This window comes from Acomys minous (assembly GCF_964271855.1).
Source record: "Acomys minous genome assembly, chromosome: 2".
NCBI lineage: Eukaryota > Metazoa > Chordata > Mammalia > Rodentia > Muridae > Acomys > Acomys minous.
This window is the reverse complement of record NC_140484.1, coordinates 70,814,565-70,839,130: the sequence shown is the minus strand read 5'-3', so window position 1 is coordinate 70,839,130 and position 24,566 is coordinate 70,814,565. Positions and strand designations below refer to the sequence as shown.

The window sequence follows — 24,566 nt, the reverse complement described above, 5'->3', positions numbered from 1 at the left end:
GTAATGCAATCATAAAGACCTGAGCTCACCCTATCCCCAGAGCCCATGCAGAAAAGCCAGATACTGGGACAATTCACGTATAAACCCAAGGAGGATCCCTGGAGCTTGTTGGCTATCCCAGTAATAAGTGAGTCCCAGGCCAGTGAGAGACCCTGTCTCAAGACAAGGTAGACAACTGCTGAGGTGTGACATACACACATACACACACGCATACACCCCACAAGTGCAGGGAAATGAGCTAGAAAGCATGTATAGTATTCTGGGTGAGATTTGATGATGGACCAAGGAGGTCTATTTCTTTACATTTTTTCCCCTCTATATTTAACAGTAATGAGGAGCCTGTGTGTGGTGGTGCATAACTGTAATTCAGGAGGAAGAGGCAGGGGGATCACCAATTCGAGGCCCAGCAAGACTCTGTGTCCAAAACATAGAAACAGAACCACTCAAACTCAAGGGGAGATGGCTCCACCTAGACAGAGCTCAGCACCTGCAATGGTGACTCTGTTGTTGATTCATGGCAAATGCTGATGGCATCTCTGTCTCTACTTTTGTTTCTGTCATTTTCTTTTCTGTACAGAAGAGAACTGTTTCATAAAAGGAGTGGGGCCCGGAGGAATGCCCTGAAGATCCTCGTTGTCATCACAGATGGAGAAAAATATAGGGATCCCTTGAATTATGAGGATGTCATCCCTGAGGCAGAAAGAGCAGGGGTCATCCGCTATGTTATTGGGGTAGGAAATGTAGATATTGGGTATGGTACTTCTGTGGAGATTGGTGATTTTTCTACGGATGTGTTCTGTCTTCAGTGTGAAAATATTGGTAAAATTAAAAGAAGGCAAGGGCTACTGCTAGGCCACACACACTGCTGCCACAGATCTACGTGGCCACACACACTGCTGCCACAGATCTACGTCACAATAATACTGTACATGTAAAGGTGATCCTCAGGTCAGCGATCAATATAAGTCAGCTTGTAGTTAGTTTGGCCAGCAAGGCTTACTTAAATAGCCGCTGTTAGCTGCAGGCTAGTGGGCGGCTCTGCTGACCTTGCCTTTCTTCCCTCCTCTCCTCTCCTGGATGAGCTATGTTTGTCTGCTTGGGCCAGATGGCCTTGCTGGGAACAAGTAGAGAAACTTAGCTCTACTGCTCCCTGGGCCTCATTCTCCGGCGACCCCACCTAGGGATACCCTTATGATAAAGACAGAGAGGAAAGGAAGTAGATGCTGCAGGTGCTTTCTACAAGCTTCTATTCTTGGTCACACTTGGTAACAATCGTGGGCTGACACAGAGAGAGTGAGTGGGGCAGGATATCCCACCAAGACTCGTACGTGGGTGTGGTAAAATTTGGGGAAAAGGCTTATGCACAGGAAGAGGCCAAAATGTAAGGCTCGCCAGTGTGACCATGGACAACATAGAAAAAGGTGTCATGAATCTCTAGCGTGGTATGTGAGAAGGACCTTCACATATAGAAAAGGATTCTCTTGGGGCTGGAGAGAAGGCTCAATGTGAGAGAAGCAGTGTTCGCTTCCTAGCACCTAGGTCAGGTGGCTCAGAAAAGCTAGTAACTCCAGCTCCAAGTGGTCCAGTACTTCTGCCCACCCCACGACATATGCACAGACACATAAACATAGACACGGACATACACTCAGTCTCTCTTACACACACACACACACACACACACACACACACACACACACACACACACAGGGGGGGTGGGGGGAGGGGAAAGAATTAAAAGCAAAATAAGTGAGAAGGATTCTCTTTTGCTGGGGAGATGTCAGCTCCCTACAGGAGGGGATGATGTAACAAATGGGCGACCATCTGGATACCAAATTGCTCTGTGTGCTGTGTAGGATCTGCCCAACTGTCCCCAGCAGCCCTGTTCTGAGGTGTTCCCTACTGAACTCTTTGTTTGACAGAAAACATTTCCTATTCATTCATCAAGGAATTTTCTTTGCTACATGGTACTGCTACTTTCAGAGAATACACAGTGTCACTTTTGCTCTTTGGCAACAGGTAGGAGAGGCCTTCAACAAGTCTGAGTCCCGCAGAGAGCTTGACACCATTGCATCTAAGCCAGCTGGCGATCACGTGTTCCGGGTGAACAACTTTGAAGCCCTGACCACCATTCAGAATCAGCTTCAGGAAAAGATCTTCGCGATTGAGGGTGAGCCAGCCCGGTGCAGGCCAGCAGCTCCCCCTTAGCGTCTGTCCTCCCAGCACCAGCTCTTCTCTAGCAAAGATAAGATTTTTGTCTCCAATTATCAAATCTAGGCTAGCACAGTGGATTCAAATACTGTACAATATTTTTCCAACAATGTGTGTTATGAGCATTGTTTGGCTTGCCGTCATGTCTCCTCAGTCTAAAATAGTGTGTGGTACATAGAAATGTCCAACATATTTATCAAATACATCTACACATTAGAGAATTTCATCCTCCTCCTGCTCTTCCTCCTCCTCCTGCTCTTCTTCTTCTCCTCCTCCTCTTCCTCCTCTTCCTCCTCCTCCTCTTCCTCCTTCTCCTCCTCCTTCTTCTTCTTGGGATTTGTTTTTGAGATAGAATCTTCCCTTATAGCCCAGGATGACCTTGAACTCTTGGTAATCCTCTTGCCTCAGCCTCTCAAATGCTGGGATTACATATATGTGCTACAACACCTGACCAAATTAGGTCATCTCATATGTAAGCTGGATCTCCAACTTCTGTGAAAAAGTTGGAAGGTCAGATACCTCGAGGACCCCGTTCTTCATTGAGAAAAGCAGCAGTAGCTGAAGGGCTGCCATCCACATAAGGTGCATGTGTGTGCAGGTCAACACTGGAGCCTCCCTTTGTCTGGCAACGAGCTTTTGGGTCTTTGGTCCAGGCTTTTCTGCTCACCTTAACATAGAACATTTTCTTCCTTCCAGGCACTCAGACAGGAAGTAGCAGCTCCTTTGAGCATGAGATGTCTCAAGAAGGCTTCAGTGCTGCCATCACTTCTGTGAGTGGTCCTGCATTAAACTGGGGGTAAAGGTGGGGCACAAAAGGAAAGAAGGGGTGCAGGGGTTTGGGGCTTCTCTCCACAGTGGGTTCTCATGGGGAGGCTTTTTGGTGGGTTTCACTGGTCCTCTCTTTCTTCTCCTCTCAGTCCTGTTTTGTTCTTTCCCCCAGAATGGCCCCTTGCTAGGCTCTGTGGGGAGCTTTGACTGGGCAGGTGGAGCCTTCCTGCACACATCAAAGGATCCAGCCACCTTCATCAACACAACCAGAGTGGATTCAGACATGAACGATGCTTACTTGGGTAAGTGAGGAGGGCAGAAGTTATTCTAGGAAGGGGTCAGGATGTTATGTCACTCCACTGACATGGGTGCTATTGGATCTTTAGTTGGCCCTTTGGGTAGCTATAATGATTCTTTTTAAAAAAATCTACATCTAATTTTTGTTGTGGTCATAATAGTTACCCCAGCACATTAGGCATGGGGCTGATCTATTGCCCTAGTTAAGAATAGTTTTTCACGGTGGAAAGGGGGCGGGGGCGGGTCTGCGATGGAAAACACTTGGCCTATTAAAACATTCTCTCTAGGTTATGCTTCTGCAGTCATCACGAGGAGCAGGAGCCAAAGCCTGGTTTTAGGGGCACCTCGATATCAGCACACTGGCCTGGTGGTGATGTTCAGGCAGGACTCTGGTGCCTGGGAGTCCCACGCTAATATCCAGGGCAGCCAGGTAAGTGTGGGGCGTGTGAAGTGTAAACATGCAGAGGCATCCAGGAACGGAGAGATTCGAGGACAGACCGGTGCCATGTGTGCCCATCTGTGGAGGGCTTTATGTTAGAGTCCCAGCTCAGCTTTGCATAGGAGAATGTTGTGCCCACCCAGGCTTGCTTACATGCCAGGTGAGTGCTTTATCACTGAGCTATATTCCTGTCCTAGCCTCAGCATTTCCAGCAATGTTTATTAATTACAATTAACAAATTATTTAAATACAGTTAATATCTGACTTATATAGCGCTTTCTATGACTACCTGTTTCTGGCATTCACCCAAGATGTAACCAATATAGAAACATTAGATGTTAAAACACTGAAATAATTCCACATCTATGGGTGGCATGGAATGATAATTAAGACATGAATTTGATGTCTAGACCCCACATAAAAAAGCTGAGCCCACTGACTTTATAATACACTCCTCTAGTTAACAGTGTATTCAGTGAGACACAGCTCAGTGGTAGACCAGTTGCCTAGTATGCCTGAAGTACTGAATTTCATCCTTAACATTCTCTCTCTCTCTCTCTCTCTCTCTCTCTCTCTCTCTCTCTCTCACCCTCCCTCTCCTCCTCTCCCCTCTCTCTTTCCTTCACTCTCTCTCTCTCAAAATGTATCACGAATCATGTCTTAGTCATTTTGTTGCTGTGAAGACACCAAAATCAAGGCAGCTCTTATAAAAGAAAGCATTTAATGGGGGGTGGGGGTGGGCGGCTGGCTTATAGTTTCAGAGTTTTGGTTCACTCTCATCAGGGTGGGGAACATGGTGGCTTGCCTGTCCCTGAGAGCAGTAACTGAGAAAGAGAGGAATACTGGACCAGGCATGGGCTTTAGAAAACTTCAAAACCCGCTGAGCATAGTGGCACTTGGCTTTAATCCCAAAAGCGAGAGACAGGCAAATCTCTGCGAGTTTGAGGCCAGCCTGGTCTAGAAAGCAAGTTCCAGGACAGCGAGGGCTGTTCACATAGAGAAACTCTGTCTTGGTGTGTGTGTGTGTGTGTGTGTGTGTGTGTGTGTGTGTGTGTGTGTGTGTGTAGAAGACCTCAAAACCCACCTCAACTGGTACTTTTCCTCCATCAAAGCCACACATCCTAGTCCTTCCAATCCTATCCAAGAGCCCCATTCCGTGGTGACTAAGTCTTCAAATATATGAGCCTATGGGGCCATTCTTTTTCAAACTGCCACAAATCGTATAGAAAGTCATATCTTCTCCAAAAGCTTCCCCCCAGTAGGCACGATCTCATTCTGCCCCCTCTTCCTTTCAGACGAGTCTTAGGACAGATCCCTACCCAGGCCGTGAACTCCTGCCTCTGCCTTCTAAGTGCTGACAGACCATGTCTGCCTGTGGACTCCGTCATAGCCCAGACTCTTCATAGGTGGAAAGGACTATGCGATCTTTGCCCTGTCTCTTTCAGATTGGCTCTTACTTCGGGGCCTCCCTCTGTTCTGTGGACATGGACGGGGATGACAATACAAACTTGATCCTCATCGGGGCCCCTCATTATTATGCGCAGACCCGAGGCGGCCAGGTGTCAGTGTGTCCCTTGCCAAGGGGGGTGAGTCATGGGCTGGGTGGGACTGGGTGTGAGACGGAAGGTTGCCAGGGTTTTGGGTTCTGACAGGGTGTCTCTTCAGCAGAGGGCACCATGGCGCTGCGAGGCTATTCTCCATGGTGAGCAGGGCCATCCCTGGGGTCGTTTTGGGGCAGCTCTGACAGTGCTGGGAGACGTGAACGGGGACAAGCTGACAGACGTGGCCATCGGGGCCCCGGGAGAGCAGGATAATCAGGGTGCGGTCTACATTTTCCATGGAGCATCGGAAGTCAGCATCAGAGCCTCCCACAGCCAGGTGAGACTCCGCCCCCCCCCCCCCCCCGACCTTGCCCATGCTCATGTGATCGGAGTCGCTGATTTGACTGCATCAGTTTTCCTTCACTCCTTCCGGAACCTTGCGAACAGCGACACACCCTTCACAGATGCCCCATTTAGATGAATTCTCTGTAATGGTAGGCGGTGCTTTGGCGCATCCACTCTCAACTGTCTAGCTGAGGCCTGGGGCCGTGGACGGCAAGCTGCAGGTGTGAGCATGTTAACCGTTGAGCACTGGCTGGGGAACCGCAGTTAGATCAGACGAAGACATGTGTGGTAGCTGCTGTACCTTGTGCTGCGCCCTTCTGGAATCTCAGCTCTGGCTGAGTGACCAGGAGCTCTGTTCTCTCCAGATCGGTTCCAATGTTAGTACTGGAGATCCTACCCCATTGGAAACGCAGACATATAGGACCCCATTGATCCTGGGCTTTTGATGAGACTTCTGAGTTTGGCTTAAAATTCTCCTGTTGCTACATTAAAAGTCTGTATGGATTGCATGTGTGTGTGTGTGTGTGTGTGTGTGTGTGTGTGTGTGTGTGTGTGTGCGCGCGCGCGCGTGTGTGTTTGTGTGCCAGGAGACTGATGTGGAGGTCAGAGTCTGGTGGCGGGATGCTCTTTTTAATCATTTCTCCACTTTATTCTGCCACCCTCCCCCTCCCCCGCCCCCAATTGAGACAGGGTCTCACTACGTATGTAGCCTTGGCTGACCTGGGATGTACTATGTAGACCAGGCTAGCCTCAAACTCATAAAGATCCTCCTGCTTCTGCCTTCAAAGTACTGGGATTAGAGGCATGCATCACTATGCCCAGCCCCTCTCTTCATATTTCTGATGTTTTAAAAATTGAATTTTATTTTAACGATTTATTATTTTTATTTATACGTATGCATGTCTGCCTGTATGAGTTTATGTGCACCACATGCCTGCAAGTACCCACTGAGGTCAGGGGGCAGTGGGTCCCCTGGAGCTGTTGTAAGCCGCCTGACGTGGGGGCCAGGAATCCAACTCAGGTCCTCTGCAAGAGCAGTAACTGCTTTTAAGTTCTGAGCCATCTCTCTAGGCCACACATTAAATTTCTTTCTTTTTTTTCACGTTTTCATACATGTTCTGAATTCTCTTGCCCCCATCTTCCCTTGTCTTTTACTAACCCTCTTTTCTCCCAACATAGACATAATCATGAGTTTTTGTGTTGACTTGAATCTCACTGAGGTTAACCAGGGCTATCCATGTGACCTGGTGGGCTCACCAATGGTTGGTTACTCATCTGACAGCAGTGAGTCTCTAGTTCCCAGACTCTCTCAGCGGCTACTTGTTCAGTAGGGGCATGGCAGGTCCTCTTGAGCCCCTTCCCCATTGGCGAGTGACTCTTGACAGTCCCGTTCTTGTTTGGGCTCAGGGCTTGGCACACATTATTCATATTGAATTCATTATGAAAATGTATGCACCATGCCCAGAAGATGGCATTTCATAGCTTTCCTTTTTATTTTCTGGTTCTTAAACCCTTTCTAGCCTCCTCTCCCATAATATTTCTGGAGCCTCAGTGAGGGTGTATAAATTGAATTTTTAAAATTGCATGTGGAGGGCTGGAGAGATGGCTCAGAGGTTAAGAGCACCATCTGTTGTTCCAAAGGTCCCGAGTTCAATTCCCAGCAACCACACGGTGGCTCATAACCACCTGTAATGAGATCTGGTGCCTTCGTGTGGTGGGCAGGCACGCATGTGGGCAGAATACTGTATAAATAATAAATAAATCTTTTTTAAAAATTTCACATGGGAGTTGCAGAACAATGTGTGGTCCTCGGGGATTGAACTCAGGTCGTTGGGTTTGGCAGCAGGTACCGTTACCTGCTGAGCAGTCTCAAGGGTCAGTCATCCACTTTATCTTTTAAGGGACTCTCACTGAACCTGGAGCTTCCTGGTCCAGCTACAGTGGCTAGCCAGCGAGCTCTCAGAACCCACCTGTCTCCCTCTGCCCCAGCACAGGCATTACAGATGTGTTCTGCCTTGGTGTGTGAGTGCTAGGAGTCTGAACTTCGGCCCTCACACTTGTGCACCAACCCTCTGTGTCCCTAGCCCCATTTCAAACGTCTTAGTAGAAGTTAGGCATCTTACCGTGTAGCCCAGGCTGGCCTCCAGCTCAGCTGTGTAGCCCAGGCTGGTGATTTCCAGCCTCTGGGTTCTGAGTGTGGGGATTGGAGTTGAGATCCACCATGCTTGGCTAGCGATAGCTTTTAAACAGGTGAACCCAGGATCTTTCTTTTGTAATGGGTCTTGAAAGGACTCATCCTGAATTCTGGCCCCAGAAACGGTCCTCTTCTCAGTGACTCTGTCACTGCCACACGGATTCCCTGCCTGTGGAGTCCTTGCGTTCTTGGCCCGCCTCACCCATCTTGTGTTCTCTCTCCCACTACAGCAAGCTGATGACATGTGGTACCTGGGCTCTGGTCTTTTCCAGTCTCACATTTTCCTTTATTAAAAAAAATATATATTATGGTAAAACTACTCAAATACTAGACCTCCCCTCTTAGCAGACTTGACACGCGCTCTCTCACACCTGACTTGCTCTAGCTGCTTCTGGGCATTGGTCGGCAACCCTCCATTTTGCCTCCTCTTTGAGTTTCGTGATACTGGGAGACTGTCACTCTCTGCTGTGCTTATGTGGTTTGATTATTTCAGACAACTCCCTGCAGTGGGATGATTTGACCTTTTGTGTCTGACTTATTTTATGTAGAATAATGTCTTCTAAGTCAATTCCTATTGGCACAAATGCCAGGTCTTCCTTCTTTATGAGGGGGGAGTTGTATTCCACTATAGAAAGTGTCGCTGTCGGGGTGACTTGTCATCAGCCATTGTACATGCAGGTCATTCCATCTCTTGGCTTCTGTGAATGGTGTGTGTCTTAGTCAGGTGTCTATTGCTGTGACGAAACACCATGACCAAAAAGCAAGTTGGGGAGGAAAGAGTTAATTCAGCTGACACTTCCAGATCATAATCCATCACTGCAGGAAGTCAGGACAGGAACTCAAGCAGGGCAGGAACCTGGAGGCAGGAGCTGAGGCAGAGGCCATGGAGGGGTGCTGCTTACTTGCTTGCTCCCCATGGCTTGCTCAGCCTGCTTTCTTACAGAACCCAGGACCACCAGCCCAGGGATGGCCCCACCCACCATGGGCTGCCAACCCCCACTGATGACTAACTGAGAAAATGCCCTATAGCTGGATCTCATGGAGGCATTTCCTCAACTGAGGCTCCTTCCTCTCTGATGACTCTAATTTGTGTCAAGTGAACACACAAAACCAGCCAGTACAAGGTGGCAAGAAATGTGGATGTGCTAATATCTCTTCAAGATTCTTATTCTGAATCTTTTGAGTAATATTTAGGAGTGGGGTTTTTTGGATCACGTGACAGTCCTGTTAGTTCATCACTAGCACCTTTGAAAGCCTAGATTCTACATATGAGAGAAAACATGCAAAGTTTGTCTTTCTGGGCTTGAGTTATTTTACTTAGCATGGCTTTCTTCATTTCTGCTTATCCTCACAAATGACCTGGGTCTCGCCATTTTGGCTAGCCTAGGTGGCCAGCAAGCCCCAAGGATCCATGTGTTTCCACTCTCCAGTGCTGGAGTTACAGGCAGACATGCCTGGTTTTCACGCGGTGCTAGAGATCCAGACTCAGATTCTCACAGGTGTGTAGAGGGTGCCTAACACAGCCTTGCTTTCCCACCTTTCCGTCTGTCTGTCTGTCTGTCTGTCTCATCCTGTCTAGGCTGGCCTGAAATCCATGGTCCTTCTGCTTGAGCCTTCCAATGCTGCAGTTACAGCTGTGTGTTTCCACACCTGGCCCTTTCTTACATTCTGACATATTTTAAATTAAGTTGCACTATCAGTTCTCTTTGTCCACAATACTTTGACGTGTAGGTTAGTAGCTAGAAAGACTCGTTCACAGTTATTTTAAGACATACAAATAGAAAATGCATAAATACGTATTCAGCGAGTCTTAACAAACATAACTCATCCCTTCCAATATACAGACACGTGGCTGGATGTGGCAGGACACACTAGTAATGCCAGGACACAGGAGGTAGAAGTGGGAAGAGGTCACGTGTAAGGGCGTCTTGGGCAATCTAACAAGTTCAAGGCCAGCCTGAGCCGTATATTCGGACCTTGCTCCAGCCCCTCCAGACTTCATCCACCCCCCCAAAGAAAACCCTCCTACAATGTAGGACATCCCCTCCACAGTTGGTTCCTTTTCTGCCCTTTACTTTCCCCAGTTCTGCTCCTTCTCTGGGCTGGGCTGGAATCCACAGACTCTAGACATGTCGCTGCAGTGGGGCACTCCACGGTTGACACATATTGGCGCCATGTCTTCTTTCATTGGTACAGTTGTGGTTATTTTGGTGTGTGTGTGCGTGTGTGTGTGTGCGTGTGTGTGTGTGTGTGTGTAAATGGGTTTGAAGGTTTTAGTTCTAATTTTGTTTTATTGTAGAGGTCCTACATGCCCGCTAAGTAAATTTCTATATAAAACAGACAGTGGAAGCCCTGCTCTTCTCACTCCATTGTCACTTTAGCTCACACTTCAGAGGAAAACAAGGCCAAGGAGAGCGTATTTTAAAAATCGATTTTATTTCAGAATTTCATGCATGCATATAACGGGTTTGAGGAAAGCTACCCCGTTCCTTCCCTCCAGCTTCTGTTCTGCTCCTCACAGCACTTTCCCCTCCCAGCTTCATATGTCACGTGTTCTTCCCTTTTAAAAAATGTGTTTTCTGAAATCTTATACATAATGGGTGTTTTGTCCGCATGTCTGTCTGTGCACCGCTGGGACTAATTCCTGAGGAGGCCAGGAGAGGACATCGGGTCCCCTGGGATTGGAGTGACAGATGCTTGTGAGCTGCGGGTCTTCTGGAAGAACAGCTTTTAACCGCTGAGTCCTCCTTCCCTCCAGCCCTCGTGCGCCCTCCCGACCTGTGAGATCCTACCGAGTCCGCCGAGTGCTGCCAGTGCACGCATGAGCCTGGGGAGGCTCCTGGGGGCTGCGCGCTGGTGAAAACCGAAGGGCGGATACACATGCACACGTGTGTGCTCACCCACAGTCTGTGGTTCAAGCAAATACAGAACGGATTGTGCTGCTTTGCTTTTATTCTGGCTTAATATATTTTTGTCATATGATTGAAACTAAAGGTGATAAGTATGGAACCGCTAGTAAACCAGGGATCTGCTTATTATAGACCTGCCACATTAGGTAACTTCAAAGCAAATGTATTTCCAGAAAAACAATACACGAGGTACCAAGAACGAGGTTCACTGTTACAGTGCTTGCCCAGCTGGGCCACTGGCAGCAAACACACAGACCTTTCTTCTTCTTCCTCTTCTTTTTTTGTTTGTTTTCGAGACAGGGTTTCCCTGTGTAGCCTTGGCTGTCCTGGACTCACTTTGTAGACCAGGCTGGCCTTGAACTCACAGCGATCTGCCTGCCTCTGCTTGAGAGTGTTGGGATTAAGGGCATGAGCCACCACGCCGGCTTTTTTTTTTTTTTTTAAGTTTTTTGAGACAGGGTTTCTCTGTGTGGCCTTGGCTGTCCTGGACCTCACTGTGTAGACCAGGTTGGCCTTGAACTCACAGAGATCTGCCTGCCTCTGCCTTCAGAGTGCAGGGATTAAAGGCATGGGCCACCACCACCTGGCCACGCTTTACTTCTTTTTAAAATGTGTGCAGAGTGCATGCATATGTGAGTCTATGCATGTGTATGTGCGTGTGCATGTGGGTGTGGGTGTGCGCACGCCCGCGCGCATGCACGCGTGCGTGTGCTGTGCTGACATACAGATTCAAGTAATGGATTGCTAGCCATGAGGAAGCCCAGTTCGACTTAGCTATCAAACACTTGGGGCAAAATGGCTCAGTGGGAAAAAGTGTTTCCCACTGAATCTGACAACCTCAGTTCAGGCTCCAGAACCCACATTGTGGCCGGAGAGAAGCGACTTCTTTAAGTTGTTCGTTCACCACCACATACCCTGTGGCACATACACTCGTGTGACTGGATAACAGGTGTGACGAGGGAGGCCGTGCCTTTGAACACATGTGTTGGAAGGAGAGAACGATTCCTGAATGCTGTCCTCTCACCCCCACATGGGCACTGTGGTGTGGGAATCCTGCTCCCTCAGGAAGACCAATGTAATAAAAGAGATACTTTTGGTTAGATCAATATTCCATGTTTCTATTTTTCTGACTACGAAAATGGGATTTGGATGGGCCAAACAGTATATATTTTTTATTTCTCTTCCGTAATACTTTCAGCTTCCTTAGGAAATTCAGATATCCGGGAACACTCTGGGTATTGTTGGAGATCATGACTTAAACAGTTCCTCAATACGTTTATTTTATTTTATTTTTTTAACGGTGGCAAGTTCTATTTTCTTTGTTTAAATATAGTGAACAGCACTGCAGGAATTGTAGGGTTGCTGTTTTCTATTCAAGAAGCCTTTTGAGTTCTAAAATAAAAATAATTTTTAAAAAATTGCTCAACTACTTCAAGTCATATCAAAATAGTTTCCCTTATATTTAGAACTGTGGCCCTTAAGCTAGGCTGTCCATGGGGATTATTTGAATATTTAAAGATACATGTAGAGTGTTTACTAGTTCCTCCAGACTGAACTCCTGTATCAGGATGTTGGCTAGAGCCGGAGGATGGGATTTCGGAACTGCACCGGTACCCGCTGTGTGCACATAAGTTTTCAGTCACCTGAATTCCTTGAAAAGTATGGGTGGTCAAGAAGAGAGTCTCTGCCTTGGGCGACTGAGTCACACACTTAAGTATTTTCTCTCTTCTTCCTTACCCTCAGCGGATCACAGGCGCTCACTTCTCCCTTGGGCTCCAGTACTTTGGGCAGTCTCTGAGTGGGGGCAAGGATCTCACAAAGGATGGCCTGACAGACCTGGCTGTGGGTGCCCAGGGTCACCTACTGCTGCTCAGGTGAGAACCCAGCTCACTGCATCCGCCCTTCCCCTTTGGAGCGTCTCTCTGCCTGTTCCTGACGGCTTTCTGGTGTGTCCCTCTAGAGCCCAGCCCGTGGTGAGACTTGAGGCTACCATGGAATTCAATCCCAAGACTCTAGCAAGGAGTGTGTTTGTGTGCCAAGAACAAGTGCCAAAAAACAAGGATGCTGGGGAGGTCAGAGTCTGCCTCCGTGTCCACAAGAGTACCAAGGATCGGCTGCAAGAAGGTGAGGTGTGCTCATCTCGGTCTGCTCAGACTTCTAAGCAGACAAAAGCTCTGTCACTGACAGCCTTTTGAAGCCTGGCTAGAATGCGTGGGACAGCTCAGCAAACCTTACCAGAGAAGTGTCTAGGTTCTCTTTCCCTCCCTCTCCCTCCCTCCCCTCCCTCCCCCTCCCTCCCTCCCTCCTCCTCCATCCTTTTATTCTTTCTTTGTCTTTTTTTAAAAAGATGTATTTATTAATTATGGATACAGATCTCGTTATAGATGGTTGTGCCAACATGTGGTTGCTGGGAATTGAACTCATGACCTTTGGAAGAGCAGTCAGTGCTCTTAACCTCTGTGCCATCTCTCCAGCCCTCTTTTTTTGTCTTATGCTTTGTTTTTTTTGCTACATGTAGAAGCATCTAGTAATACACCATGTCTAGTACTTATGCCTATAATTTACATGGATTGTTATTTTCTACATAATCACCTGGAACTTCCTATTGTTTGGTTTTTTATTTTTTTGAGAGAGGCTTTCTCTGTGTAGCCTTGGCTGCGCTGGACTCACTTTGTAGACCAGGCTGGCCTCGAACTCACAGCGATCCTCCTGCCTCTGCCTCCCTGAGTGCTGGGATTATAGACATGCACCACCACTCCCATCAAACTTCCTGCTTTTTTTAACTTTATATAATAATAATGATAATAAATTATTATTTTTTTCAAGGCAAAGTCTTGTGTAATCATGCCTGGCCTTGGTTATATAGCCCAGGAAGATGACTCTTAGCTTCTTGTTCTTTTTGCATTGACCTCCCAAGTGCTGGGACTACAGGGGTACCCTGCCACACTCAGTTTTATGTGGTTCTCAGATTGAACTCAGAGCTTTGAGTACGCTAGGCAAGCAGTTTACAACTGAGCTACATCCCAACTTAGCATTTCATTATTATCTATCAAAAATGTTTTTTAAAATAATTGTATTAAACATAGAAAATAAGAGAGCAACATATTGTATTCTTAGGCAAGTTTTACATCTTTTCCAAACATGCTTCATTCACTTCTTTCTGTTTTTCTGTTTTTTTGTTTTTCCAAGGAATCTTTAGAAACTAATCTAAAGTTTTTAGTTTTTAATTCTATGTATGTCTCTTTAAATATGTATGTGTGACTGTGTAAGAGTGTGCACAGGAGTGTGGGTACCCACAGAGTCCAGAAGAGACTGTTGGATCTCCGGAGCTGCCTGACGTGGGTGCTTGTCAGCAGAGCTCCAGCCCTCCGTGAGAGCAGCCTGTGCTCTAACCACCAAGCCACATCTCCAGCCCTTTAAATCACCCTTTCGCTTTTGTTTTTGTTTTGTCTGTGTAGCCCTGGCTGTCCTAGAACTTGCTGTGTAGACCATAGTGGTCTTGATCTCACAGAGATCCACTTGCCTCTGCCTTCCTGTTCTGGGCTTAAAGGTGTGCACCTGCACACCTGACTTAAATTACTTTGAAATCCTTAAAATATACATTTGATTTATGTATTCATACATCTACATGTGATGGAGCACACATGGAAGCCAGAGGATAACTCGTGAGAGCAGGATTGGAATAAGATGTGCCTCTTGCTTTCTAGTGTTCTCATTTATTTATTTCCTTACTGATAACTTCATACATGTGTACAATGTGGGCTATTCTGACCATTTCATACATGTAGACAATGTATTTTAGTTAGATTCACCTCACTATTCTCACTTGCTCCTTTACTTGAACTCCTTATTTTTCCAACTAATCCTTGTGCTATGTTCATGTAACTTGTATGTGAATCTAATGCAAGCACGGACGGGAAACTATTTATTGGAGGACAGAGCAGCTTAGCAGTGGCTACCTCAGTGAGGAAAATGACTATTCCCAGGCAACTGGCAACAGCACCCCCAGGAGGAGTGGAACCCCCCGAGCCCCTCTCCCGTCCGTCACAGGATGCTGTGTGGGTCTTGTGCAGGCAACCACAGCTGATGTGTGTTCATGACTGCAATGGCCACGCCACATCCAGAAGATCGTTTCACAGCACTCCCCCGTCCCCCATCCTCCTGCCTCTGCCTCCCTGAGTGTTGGGGTTACAGGTGTGCGCCACCATGCCCAGGTGGCCCCTACATTCTCTCCATCCCTCTGTCTTGAAGGTTCCTTGGCCCTGGTGGGGGAAAGTGATATAGATGCCTGATGGCTCAGATGCCTAGTATAATTTATTTCATTTTAAAAGTAATATTTTAATTGATTTTTGAGAATTTCATACAAGGAATTTTGATCATAGTCATCTTTCTCTTCCGTCTCCTTTCAAACACACCCCATCTCCGTATCTGCTCAATGATGTGTCCTTTAAAAAAAAACAAACCCATTGAGAGCCTGGGTGTGCTGGCCACATTTTTAATCCCAGCACTTGGAGGCAGAGGCAGGTGGACGTCTGTGAGTTCTAAGCCAGCCTGGTTTACAAAGCGAGCCCAGGACAGCCAAGGCTACACAGAGAGACCTTGTCTAAAAAAACAAAAAACAAACAAACAAACAAACCCAGAAGCTACGGTCCACAGAGGAGAGAGAATTTGGTGTTTATCATTCTAAGTCTATTACTCAATATATTATTTCTCTAGTTTCATCCACTTTCAAACATGTTCATTTTCAAATGAGCCAGAACTGACTTGACAGACTGACTTGATCAAGTCCAACACAGTTTTTTGTTGTTGTTGTTGTTGCCAATGGTCTGACTTCTTGGCCTGTCCATGTTCTTTCTTTCTTTCTTTTTCCCTTTTGGTTTTTTGAGATAGGGGTTTCTCTCTGTGTAGCTCTGACTGTGCTGGACTCACTTTGTAGACCAGGCTGGCCTCGAACTCACAGCGACCCGCCTCCTTCTGCCTCCCGAGTGCTGGGATCACAGGTGTCACCACCACACCCAGCTGGGTAATTATTCTTATTCTTCCTTTGAAAGTGACGAACTGAGATGCAGGGAGGTCAGATGACACGTGGATAACCCCACAGCTTGGAACAGAGTTGTGGCCGCTGACCTTGGTCTGCGTGGTCCCTCACCACTCACCACTCACCCATCCCTTTCCGTTCAGGAGCCATCCAGAGCACTGTCACTTATGACCTGGCTTTCGACCCTGGCCGCTCACACCCCCGTGCCTTCTTTGAGGAGACACAGAACAACACGCGCAGGCGCATCCAGGCCTTTGGATTGACACAGAAATGTGAAACCTTGAAGCTGTATTTACCAGTGAGCGGGCAAATGGCAGCTCTCCTGGGTAAGGGTGGGGGTGGCCTTGGGAAACTGAAGAAGGCAGATCCCCAAATCCCTACCATCTCTTAGGTCTGTGTGGAAGATTCTCTGAGTCCCATCATCCTGCGCCTCAATTATAGCCTGGTCGGGGAGCCCTTGCGCTCATCCAGGGACCTTCGGCCGGTTCTGGCTGTGGATGCTCAGAGGTTCTTCATGGCTCTGGTGGGTCTCAGGATTGGCGCCTTGTGGGAGTGTAACAGAGGGAGCTCGTAAAACATCTGTCTTATGTCATCACATTTAAACATCTCATTTTACTGCCCCATTCTACCCTTTCCTTTCCTTTCTTTTCGATCACATTCGTTTTTCTAGTTTCCCTTTGAGAAGAACTGTGGCACTGACAGCATTTGCCAGGATGATCTCAGCATCACTATGAGTTTCATGGGGTGAGTTTCGTTCTGTTACTGATCCCCTCACACCCGAGTCAGTGGGTCCCTGGATCCCTGAGGGAGCCTAGGCATCTTCAGAGATATTCATGTGGCCCAAGGTTCCTAGTACCTGCTCTGTCAATAGCCTTATCGCTCCCAGGGACTGCTGCCTCTCTCCATCAAAACAGACTCACTTCAGGGAAGCCCACATGACCGTCTTGTTATTCTCACAGCCTGGACACTTTGGTGGTGGGAGACCCCCGGGACTTCAACGTGGAGGTGACTGTAAGAAATGACGGTGAGGACTCCTATAGGACCCAGGCTACCATCTACTACCCACCTGGCTTGTCTTACCGGAAGGTGTCAGTGAACCAGGTAGCCAAGTCCTTCCTCAGTCTCTTGGCTCTGATTCTCTCTCCCTGGTAGCTGGCAGCTGACCGTACTGTTTGCTCTCCCAGAAGCCTTGGCGTGTGACCACCTCTGAGTCCAGCTTTTCCGCCGAAGGGCATGGAGCTCTGAAGAGTACCACGTGGAACATCAACCTGCCCATCTTTCCTGCTAATTCCGAGGTCAGAGCATCATCCCCTTGTTGTCCTTTTCCTCCTCTTCTCCTTTCTCCTCCCTTGTCCTAAGAACGACGCAGGCCCTTTCTACAAACCAGCTTTATTGGGGCGTAAAAACACCCCATAAACTCACTCACTGTTACAGTTCAGTGGCTTTCAAGCATTCTCATCTGGGACCTAGCTGATACCCATGGGGCTCCTAATTGACTGTCTCTGCATGACGTCACCTCTCCTGGACATTTCCCATCCATGGACAACATGCAACATGTGGTCCCTCTGCGTTTGGCCTCTTTCAACGATCATCACATTTCCAAAGGCCACTTACCTGCCAGTTCTACTCTATTTATTTCCGAGCAATATTCTCTCCTGTGGGCAGAACATGTTTGATTTATCCCAGTCAGTGGTTGGCGGACAATGGTTCTGTTTCTTCTTTGTTTCTAACCACTGTCTCCATTCTCCAATGCTAGGTCACCTTTATTGTCACATTTTACGTGGACTCTGATGCTTCCCTTGGGAACAAGCTGCTCCTCAAGGCCAATGTGACCAGGTACCTGTCCGCACACACTGCAGTCACCCTCCCCTCTGAGACCCAGCCCTCATCCAGGATGAACTTTTTCCTTCTGTTTTGATGACTAATTTACCCAACAACCGCTGCTTGAGTACCCAGCTATGTACCAGGCCTTGTGTCAAGTGCTGGTGGACGGAGGGTGGGTAATAAGACAGTTGTTGTTCCCTCCCTTACAGACGTCCAGTGGCACAGGCAGGAAAGGAATCTGGTGATTACAATATAGTATAAAGCAAATGATCACGTGGTGACATTGGTAGGGGTGCCCGGTGTCCAGAGAAGAGTCTTGAAGAAAGCGTATTTAGGTTGTGAGTAAGTCAAGCAAAGGCCAAAAGATGGAAGGAAGCATGCACCAGGCAAACCCTGGAGCTTGGAGGCAGCTGGGCATGCTCAGAACAGCTTATGCCTATGGGTCCTTGGGCTGGGTGAAGGCTGACGACTTGCGTTGCATCCCTGGAACCCATCTAAAGGTGGCAGGAGAGCACCGACTCTATGGAGCTGTAGTATATGGGCTGCCTGGTATATGAACCCACCCACAGCAGGGTGAGAATAAATCAGTAGGGTCTGCGGAGGCAGCTCATCAGGGAAGGGCCAAGTTCAACCTCTGCAAGCCACATGGCGGAGGGAGCAAAGCGACTTCCATAAGTTGTTTTCTGACCTCTGTGAGGTGGAGAGAACTGTAGGCTTTAGGACGCGGGGACAGCTGACATGGAGACAGATCGGGCGCAGAGGGGGAGGGGAGGGGAGATGGAAAGGCTGAGCCTCGGCGCTTAGAGCTAAGGACCTGCCTTCCTTTCAGTGAGAACAACATGTCCAGGACCCACAGAACTGAGTTTCAGTTGGAGCTGCCAGTGAAGTACGCCGTCTACATGGTTGTCACCAGGTGCTGTGCCACCCCGCTGTCCCCCGACAGGCTGGACACAGCCAGCTTAGTGTTCATGAGCTGCTGCCCTGCGTTGTGCATATATACATGCACCTGTGCTCATAGGCACACAAGTGTGTGTCCATGCGTGCATGTGTGTGTGTGCATGTGTTCGTGTGTGTGTGTGTGTGTGTGTGTGTGTGTGTGTGTGTGTTTCCCCTTGCCCAGACCCACACACTTGGTGTCTGGCCGACCTTGTCCCCAAGACCTGCACTGCCACCTTCCTGTTCTCTGCATATTCAGTTCAAACCCCTTTCTCAGGACACCGTCATGTTCTGTCACCTGTTGTCTCCTCTTTTTTTTTTCTTTTAGCGATGAGAGTTCTATCAAATACCTCAACTTCACGGCTTCAAAGATGACCAGTCAGACCATACAGCATCAGTATCGGGTGAGGAGCAGGGAAGTCTGGGTCCTGAGAGGATGCTGGGATGGGAAAATTGCTGTAAAGAGAGGCAGAAGCAGTTTTAGGAAGCATGAATACTGTGCTTCCTGTGTGTCGGGCACAGTGCCAAGTTTGCTCTGGCCCCATATGTGTACACACACTCATACACATACACACGTGCACTCACACACATGCATGCTTGCACTCCCACACATATATACACAATACATATACCATATGTGTACTTTCATACACAATTGCACATGCATATACACACTCACCCACATACATACCCCACACTCACAAACAGATATTCTCTCTCTCTCTCTCTCTCTCTCTCTCTCTCTCTCTCTCTCTCTCACACACACACACACACACACACACACACACAGACACACACATTTATGTTCCTATGAACCCTCTCTCACTCTTGGTGTCCCTTGTTTACAGATAGAGAAACTAAGGGCCAGAGAGACTTAAATGTCTGGATTCTCACAACTGGCAAGTGGCAGAGCTAGAAGCTAGGATGAGCCAGTCTGGCTCAGCTGCGTGGTTGGCGTTTGTTCACATGCTCCCATCTTCCTGAGAGCAGGATGCTTAAGCCTTATTCTGTGGTCCTGGGCTGTAGGAAATGAGCCAATGAGCTAGCTGGACCACAAGGCTAGCGTCCTGACCCCCTCCTTTCTCATGTAGTTCAGTAATCTGGGCCAGAGGAGCCTCCCCATCAGTGTGATCTTCTGGGTCCCTGCCCAGCTTAACAAGGTGCCCGTATGGGATGATCCCCAGGTCATCTTCGCCCAGGTGAGTCCAGCTGGGTCCCCAACGTTCAGGTCTTTCCTAAGATCTCTTTCTTGCCTCTTCTGACTCTCTCTCTGGCCCGGGCTGTTAACTCTGCTGGTTGGGACCACAGTCCTCATTTCTGTCTCTTCTCGGTGTCTGTCTTCCCTCAGAACCTCTCAAGTGTTTGTCACACAGAGCAGACGTCCCCCTCCCTCTCCAAGTTCCAGGAAGAGCTTGAGAAGACTCCAGTGCTGGTAAGACTGTGGGGAGGGGGGCGGCTGCGAGACCGCATGGACGCTCATCACGGTCGTCCCTTGGTCATTGTTTCTTTGTCTTTCCTCTTCCAGAACTGCTCTGTTGCGGTCTGTAAGAGAATCCAGTGTGACCTCCCATCCTTCAACACTCAGGAAACGTTCAATGTCACCCTCGAGGGCAAACTGTCATTTGACTGGTACATCAAGGTAAGCTTATGCTGTGCGCTGAGACTCTCGGCATAGCCATAATGGCCCGCGGAGGCCAGGCCTGGCACCCACTCTGCTCTCCCCCACAGACTTCTCATGACCACCTCCTCCTTGTGAGCAATGCTGAGATCTCGTTTAATGACTCCGAGTTTGCCCTGCTGCCAGGCCAGGAGGGGTTTGTGAAGTCTCAGGTACCCCGTCTCAGGCTCTGGTGGGGCTGGGGGTGAGGGGTGGGTGGGGCTGTTAGAGGGAGGAGGAAGCCGGGATGACGGATCTTATCTCTGGGTTGACAAGACAAGCAGGTGCGAAGAGAAATGAGGCCTGTGGTCAGTGGTGTGGGCTGTAGGGAGCCGTTAGCCCCTGAGCTCAGGGATCTTTCCAGAAGGTTGAGGTGTGATCTCTTCTGCTGTACCCTGCTTCTCTCCCTCCTTCCCTAGACACAGACCAAAGTGGAGCCGTACGAAGTTCACAACCCTGTCCCACTGATTGTGGGCAGCTCCATCGGGGGGCTGGTGCTCCTGGCGCTCATCACTGCTGGCCTGTACAAGGTGCTCCTCAATCTGCCTTCTCTCAGCCCCCTCTCCCCACTCCTCAGCAGCTCCATTGCTGGGCTTGGCTCAGTATTGCTGCCAACTATATGGCTTTGGGCAAGTTGGAGGCTCTTTCAGTGCCCGGATACTATTATCACCCATTTTACAAAGAACATCGGCTTGATACATGTGGAACTCCCAGGATGGCTCTGGTTTACAATGACCACTATATAAGGAGTGACTGCCCCAGCATTGATGCTGCTGTTTCTCTACCTGCCTGACTTCCCCTGGGTTCTTTCTATTTTCTGCCCTGTCAGCCTTCTCCTTGCTTGGTCCCGTTGTCTGCCTCTGTCTGTCTCCTGATCTGTGTGACCTTGACCTGCAGCCATGGATTCTGTGGCCTCACCCATTGTCTCTGCCCTGACAGCTCGGCTTTTTCAAGCGACAATACAAGGACATGATGAATGAAGCTCCTCCTCAAGATGCCCCACCTCAGTAATGGCTTTCTCCGTGCAGTGACCTCCCCAACAACAAGCAGGTCTCGACAGTCTGACCAACACCCAGGTCCTGAGGCTGATGGACAGACAGTGATGTCTTATAGAAAAATGGCTTGGGAGTTCCATGTGTGTGTGTGTGTGTGTGTACCCATGTATGTATGTGCATGTGCATGTATGTCTCACACATTTCTTGCACGTGGGCAATGCCTTGAATGCATCTTCTTGGAAGGAAAAGAATTTCGTGGGTTTCCTAGGGCAGACACTAATGGACCCTTCTCTGGCAAGGTGAAGAGTTCCTTGTAGGTAAGCATAGCAAAATTCTGTGGCTGCCCTGTCTGAAGGAAGTAACATTTTCTTTTCTTTTAAATGTTATTTTATGTGCATTGGTATGGGGGCAAGGATGTCAGATCCCTTGGAACTGGAATTACAGACAGTTGTGAACTGCCATATGGGTGCTGGGAGTTGAACCTGGGTCCTTTGGAAGAGCAGACAGTGCTCTTAACCACTGAGCCATCTCTCCAGCCTGGAAGTAACATTTTCTTGCTTGGGTGAGCTGCAGACTTGCAGAGAATATAAGAAAGGCTGGACATGGAGTAAAGAACTGGTGGCCAACAAGGGTGTCCAAAGAATCAGAAACCTCCCACCACCTAGTCATTTATTATTGTAGTGTTAATCTAAATATGCATTGATCAAACTGTGCACAGTACAAAAATCAAAAGACACTTGAGAATGGTAAAAGGTGGAAGCGTGTAGCTCATGACAGAATGCTTGTCTGCTGTATGCAAGGCTTGGGCTCAGTGGGCAACACTGAAAACCAAGCAAAGCAAAACCAAACCAAGCCAAAAAGTGTACAGTGTTGGGGTTGAATACTAGGAGTATTCAAGTCTGTATGTTTAGAATCTACTTCAGAAAGATTGTAGGTATCTGTACACACACACACACACACACACACACACACACACACACACACACACACACTGGTTTAAACTAGTGGTAGCACACTTTTTTACTACTATGCATGTCTTTTTATTAATATGCTCAAATAATTTTATATGTGATGTAAGTTAGCTGAAGAGTACTCCCCTGTGACTGTAATGTATTTAACCAGTCTCCCTTGAATATATTATTTCCAACCTCTTGCTAGTATGAACAATGTTGAGTTAATAAATTGGTCATATCTAGCTTTTTACATATGTATAAGTATAATTTATTGGATATTTCTAGAAGTTTGTCTTCTACTTGAAGTGAACCCAAAATAAAAATCTGAGAGAAAGATGAACTTGGTAGTATACACTTATAATCCTTTCTACTCAGGAGGCAGAGGCAACATTGTGCTTTCAAGGCCAGCCTGAGCTAAGAGTGACATCAAGGCCAGCCTGGGCTAAGAGTGACATCAAGGCCAGCCCTAGTAACTTATTAAGACCTTTCTCAACAAAAGAAGTGAACAGACAAGGACTGGGGCTAAAGCTTAGTGGTTGAACACTTTCTTAGCGTGCGTGAGGCCCTAGACTTTATCCTCAGGAACCTTCCCTCACCCCACCCCACCCCCAAAGGATTCGAGTGAGAGAGGCATCTCACAAAATACCTACAGGTAGAGGGCATTGTCTGTGGGAATGGAAGGCGGATGGCAACCAATGGGAAGCTCTGGAACTTGTGGGAGACAGTAAATAATACACACCTGAGTGTCGTCCAGGGGCAGAAGGAGGTGCGCCATTTCCACACGGTTATCAACTCAAATGTGTGTGTGTGTGTGTGTATGCATGCAGCATTTCCACATGGTTATCAACTCAAATATGTGTGTGTGTGTGTGTGTGTGTGTGTGTGTGTGTGTATGCATGCAGCATTTCCACATGGTTATCATCTCAAATATGTGTGTGTGTGTGTGTGTGTGTGTGTATGCATGCAGCATTTCCACATGGTTATCAACTCAAATATGTGTGTGTGTGTGTGTGTGTGTGAGTGTGTGTATGCATGCAGCATTTCCACATGGTTATCATCTAAAATATGTGTGTGTGTGTGTGTGTGTGTGTGTGTGTGCATGCAGCATTTCCACATGGTTATCAACTCAAATATATGTATTTATATATGTGTATGTGTGTACGTATGTATGTATGCATGCTCCACTTCCAGATGGTTATCAACTCAAATATATACATATGTATGTTAGTGAGGAGAGAGTGTAAATCCCTTGACTCTTCTGGCCTGCAATAGATATGAGTGGAGTAGAGTCTAGCGGTCAGAACCAGAGGTGCTGCCAGTTGGAAGAGCACAGGCCCTGGGAAGGCCCGTGGGATATGGCTGTGTCATCGCCAGCAGTGGCCAGCAAGAGCAGACAGGAAGGTGTGATGGCCGTTATCTAGATGGCCTCCGTCCTGGCGGGGACCGCAGTGCCCCTCTCTTGCACCTTTGTGAATGTGGTAACCACACCCTTAGCCTGGAAAGCACCCGGTCCAATTTTACACTAGTCTGGCTAAGTAAGTGGCTGTCACTTCCTGTTTATTAATATTTAAATTTCATTTATGGGGAAACAGAGCTTCCTCCTACCTCATCCTCCCAAGTAGTTGCAAATATGGATGCAAATCATCTTGTCCAACTTGGCTGGCTTTTATTTTGTTTTTTGTTTTTGTTTGGTTTTTCGAGACAGGTGCTGGGCTTAAAGGCGTGCGCTACCATGCCTGGCTTATTTTGCATAAAAGAAAGATGTGAGTTTCATACTATTCACTGAGGTACAAGAAGACAGTTGTGGGCTGGGCATTTGCTCCACTTGTTCCAGATGTGGTAGGAAGGGAGGGACTTAATTCTTCCTGCGGAGATGGAGGAAGGTGTGGTTGGTGTGTAGTGTGGGCGTGTCTTCCTTAGCTGCTGTTAAGAGATGAAAACATTCTTCCTATGGCATCCTGAAGAGAGGGCCCTTTGAAAGGTGATTAAAATTAGGTGAGGTCATCAGGGTGGAGTTGCCACAAAGGGGTCCTGGTGGCGCTGTAAGAAGAGAGTCCTTTTGGTCCAGACTCGAGGTCCTCCTCCCTCTCCTACCTTCCTCCTGCCTCTGCGGACTGACGCTTAGTCCTGCCGCAGCCTGCACGAGCCCCTCCTCTCACCACACCTTCAGTCTTTGCAGATGCTGCCTTGTAGTGTGGACCAAGCATCCCCCTACTTCCTTGCCACTGCCCCTCACAGCCTTTCCTCCTAGGCCATCTCCACTCCTCGTGTCACCCACCAGCACACAGCCACCACACTTGCCTAGAATCCAAACTGGGCAACGGGAACCAAAGGACAGAAGACGCCCCGAAAAAGATGGAACCTGATATCTATAGTGAGAAACACTTCAAACATCATAACTTCAGACATGCAGGTTCAGAAACACAAGCATGAGCATCCCAGACAATACCCCTCCTCAGGAA

The 24,566-nt window shown here is 48.0% G+C and overlaps 1 protein-coding gene across 4 annotated transcripts in view; it reads left to right on the top strand.

The window, feature by feature from the left end:
• Positions 1-22,352, top strand: part of LOC311587614 (integrin alpha-M-like) — a 36,666-nt gene extending 14,314 nt beyond the window's left edge. For 2 of the 4 annotated variants that reach the window (XM_084764662.1, XM_084764659.1), the window contains 23 exons: positions 578-740; positions 2,026-2,167; positions 2,905-2,978; positions 3,149-3,278; positions 3,561-3,703; positions 5,158-5,298; positions 5,378-5,590; positions 12,445-12,575; positions 12,662-12,825; positions 15,883-16,037; positions 16,131-16,262; positions 16,410-16,483; positions 16,699-16,840; positions 16,924-17,034; positions 17,496-17,575; positions 18,393-18,476; positions 18,828-18,903; positions 19,591-19,698; positions 19,848-19,931; positions 20,025-20,138; positions 20,228-20,329; positions 20,576-20,686; positions 21,096-22,352. In XM_084764662.1, coding sequence (XP_084620788.1) covers positions 578-740; positions 2,026-2,167; positions 2,905-2,978; positions 3,149-3,278; positions 3,561-3,703; positions 5,158-5,298; positions 5,378-5,590; positions 12,445-12,575; positions 12,662-12,825; positions 15,883-16,037; positions 16,131-16,262; positions 16,410-16,483; positions 16,699-16,840; positions 16,924-17,034; positions 17,496-17,575; positions 18,393-18,476; positions 18,828-18,903; positions 19,591-19,698; positions 19,848-19,931; positions 20,025-20,138; positions 20,228-20,329; positions 20,576-20,686; positions 21,096-21,167 — 2,746 coding nt within the window. In that variant the 3' untranslated portion in view covers positions 21,168-22,352. The remainder of the gene's footprint in view (positions 1-577; positions 741-2,025; positions 2,168-2,904; positions 2,979-3,148; positions 3,279-3,560; positions 3,704-5,157; positions 5,299-5,377; positions 5,591-12,444; positions 12,576-12,661; positions 12,826-15,882; positions 16,038-16,130; positions 16,263-16,409; positions 16,484-16,698; positions 16,841-16,923; positions 17,035-17,495; positions 17,576-18,392; positions 18,477-18,827; positions 18,904-19,590; positions 19,699-19,847; positions 19,932-20,024; positions 20,139-20,227; positions 20,330-20,575; positions 20,687-21,095) is intronic. The other 2 variants (XM_084764661.1, XM_084764660.1) reach the window with 2 other exon arrangements.
• The last annotated feature ends 2,214 nt before the right edge of the window (positions 22,353-24,566 follow it).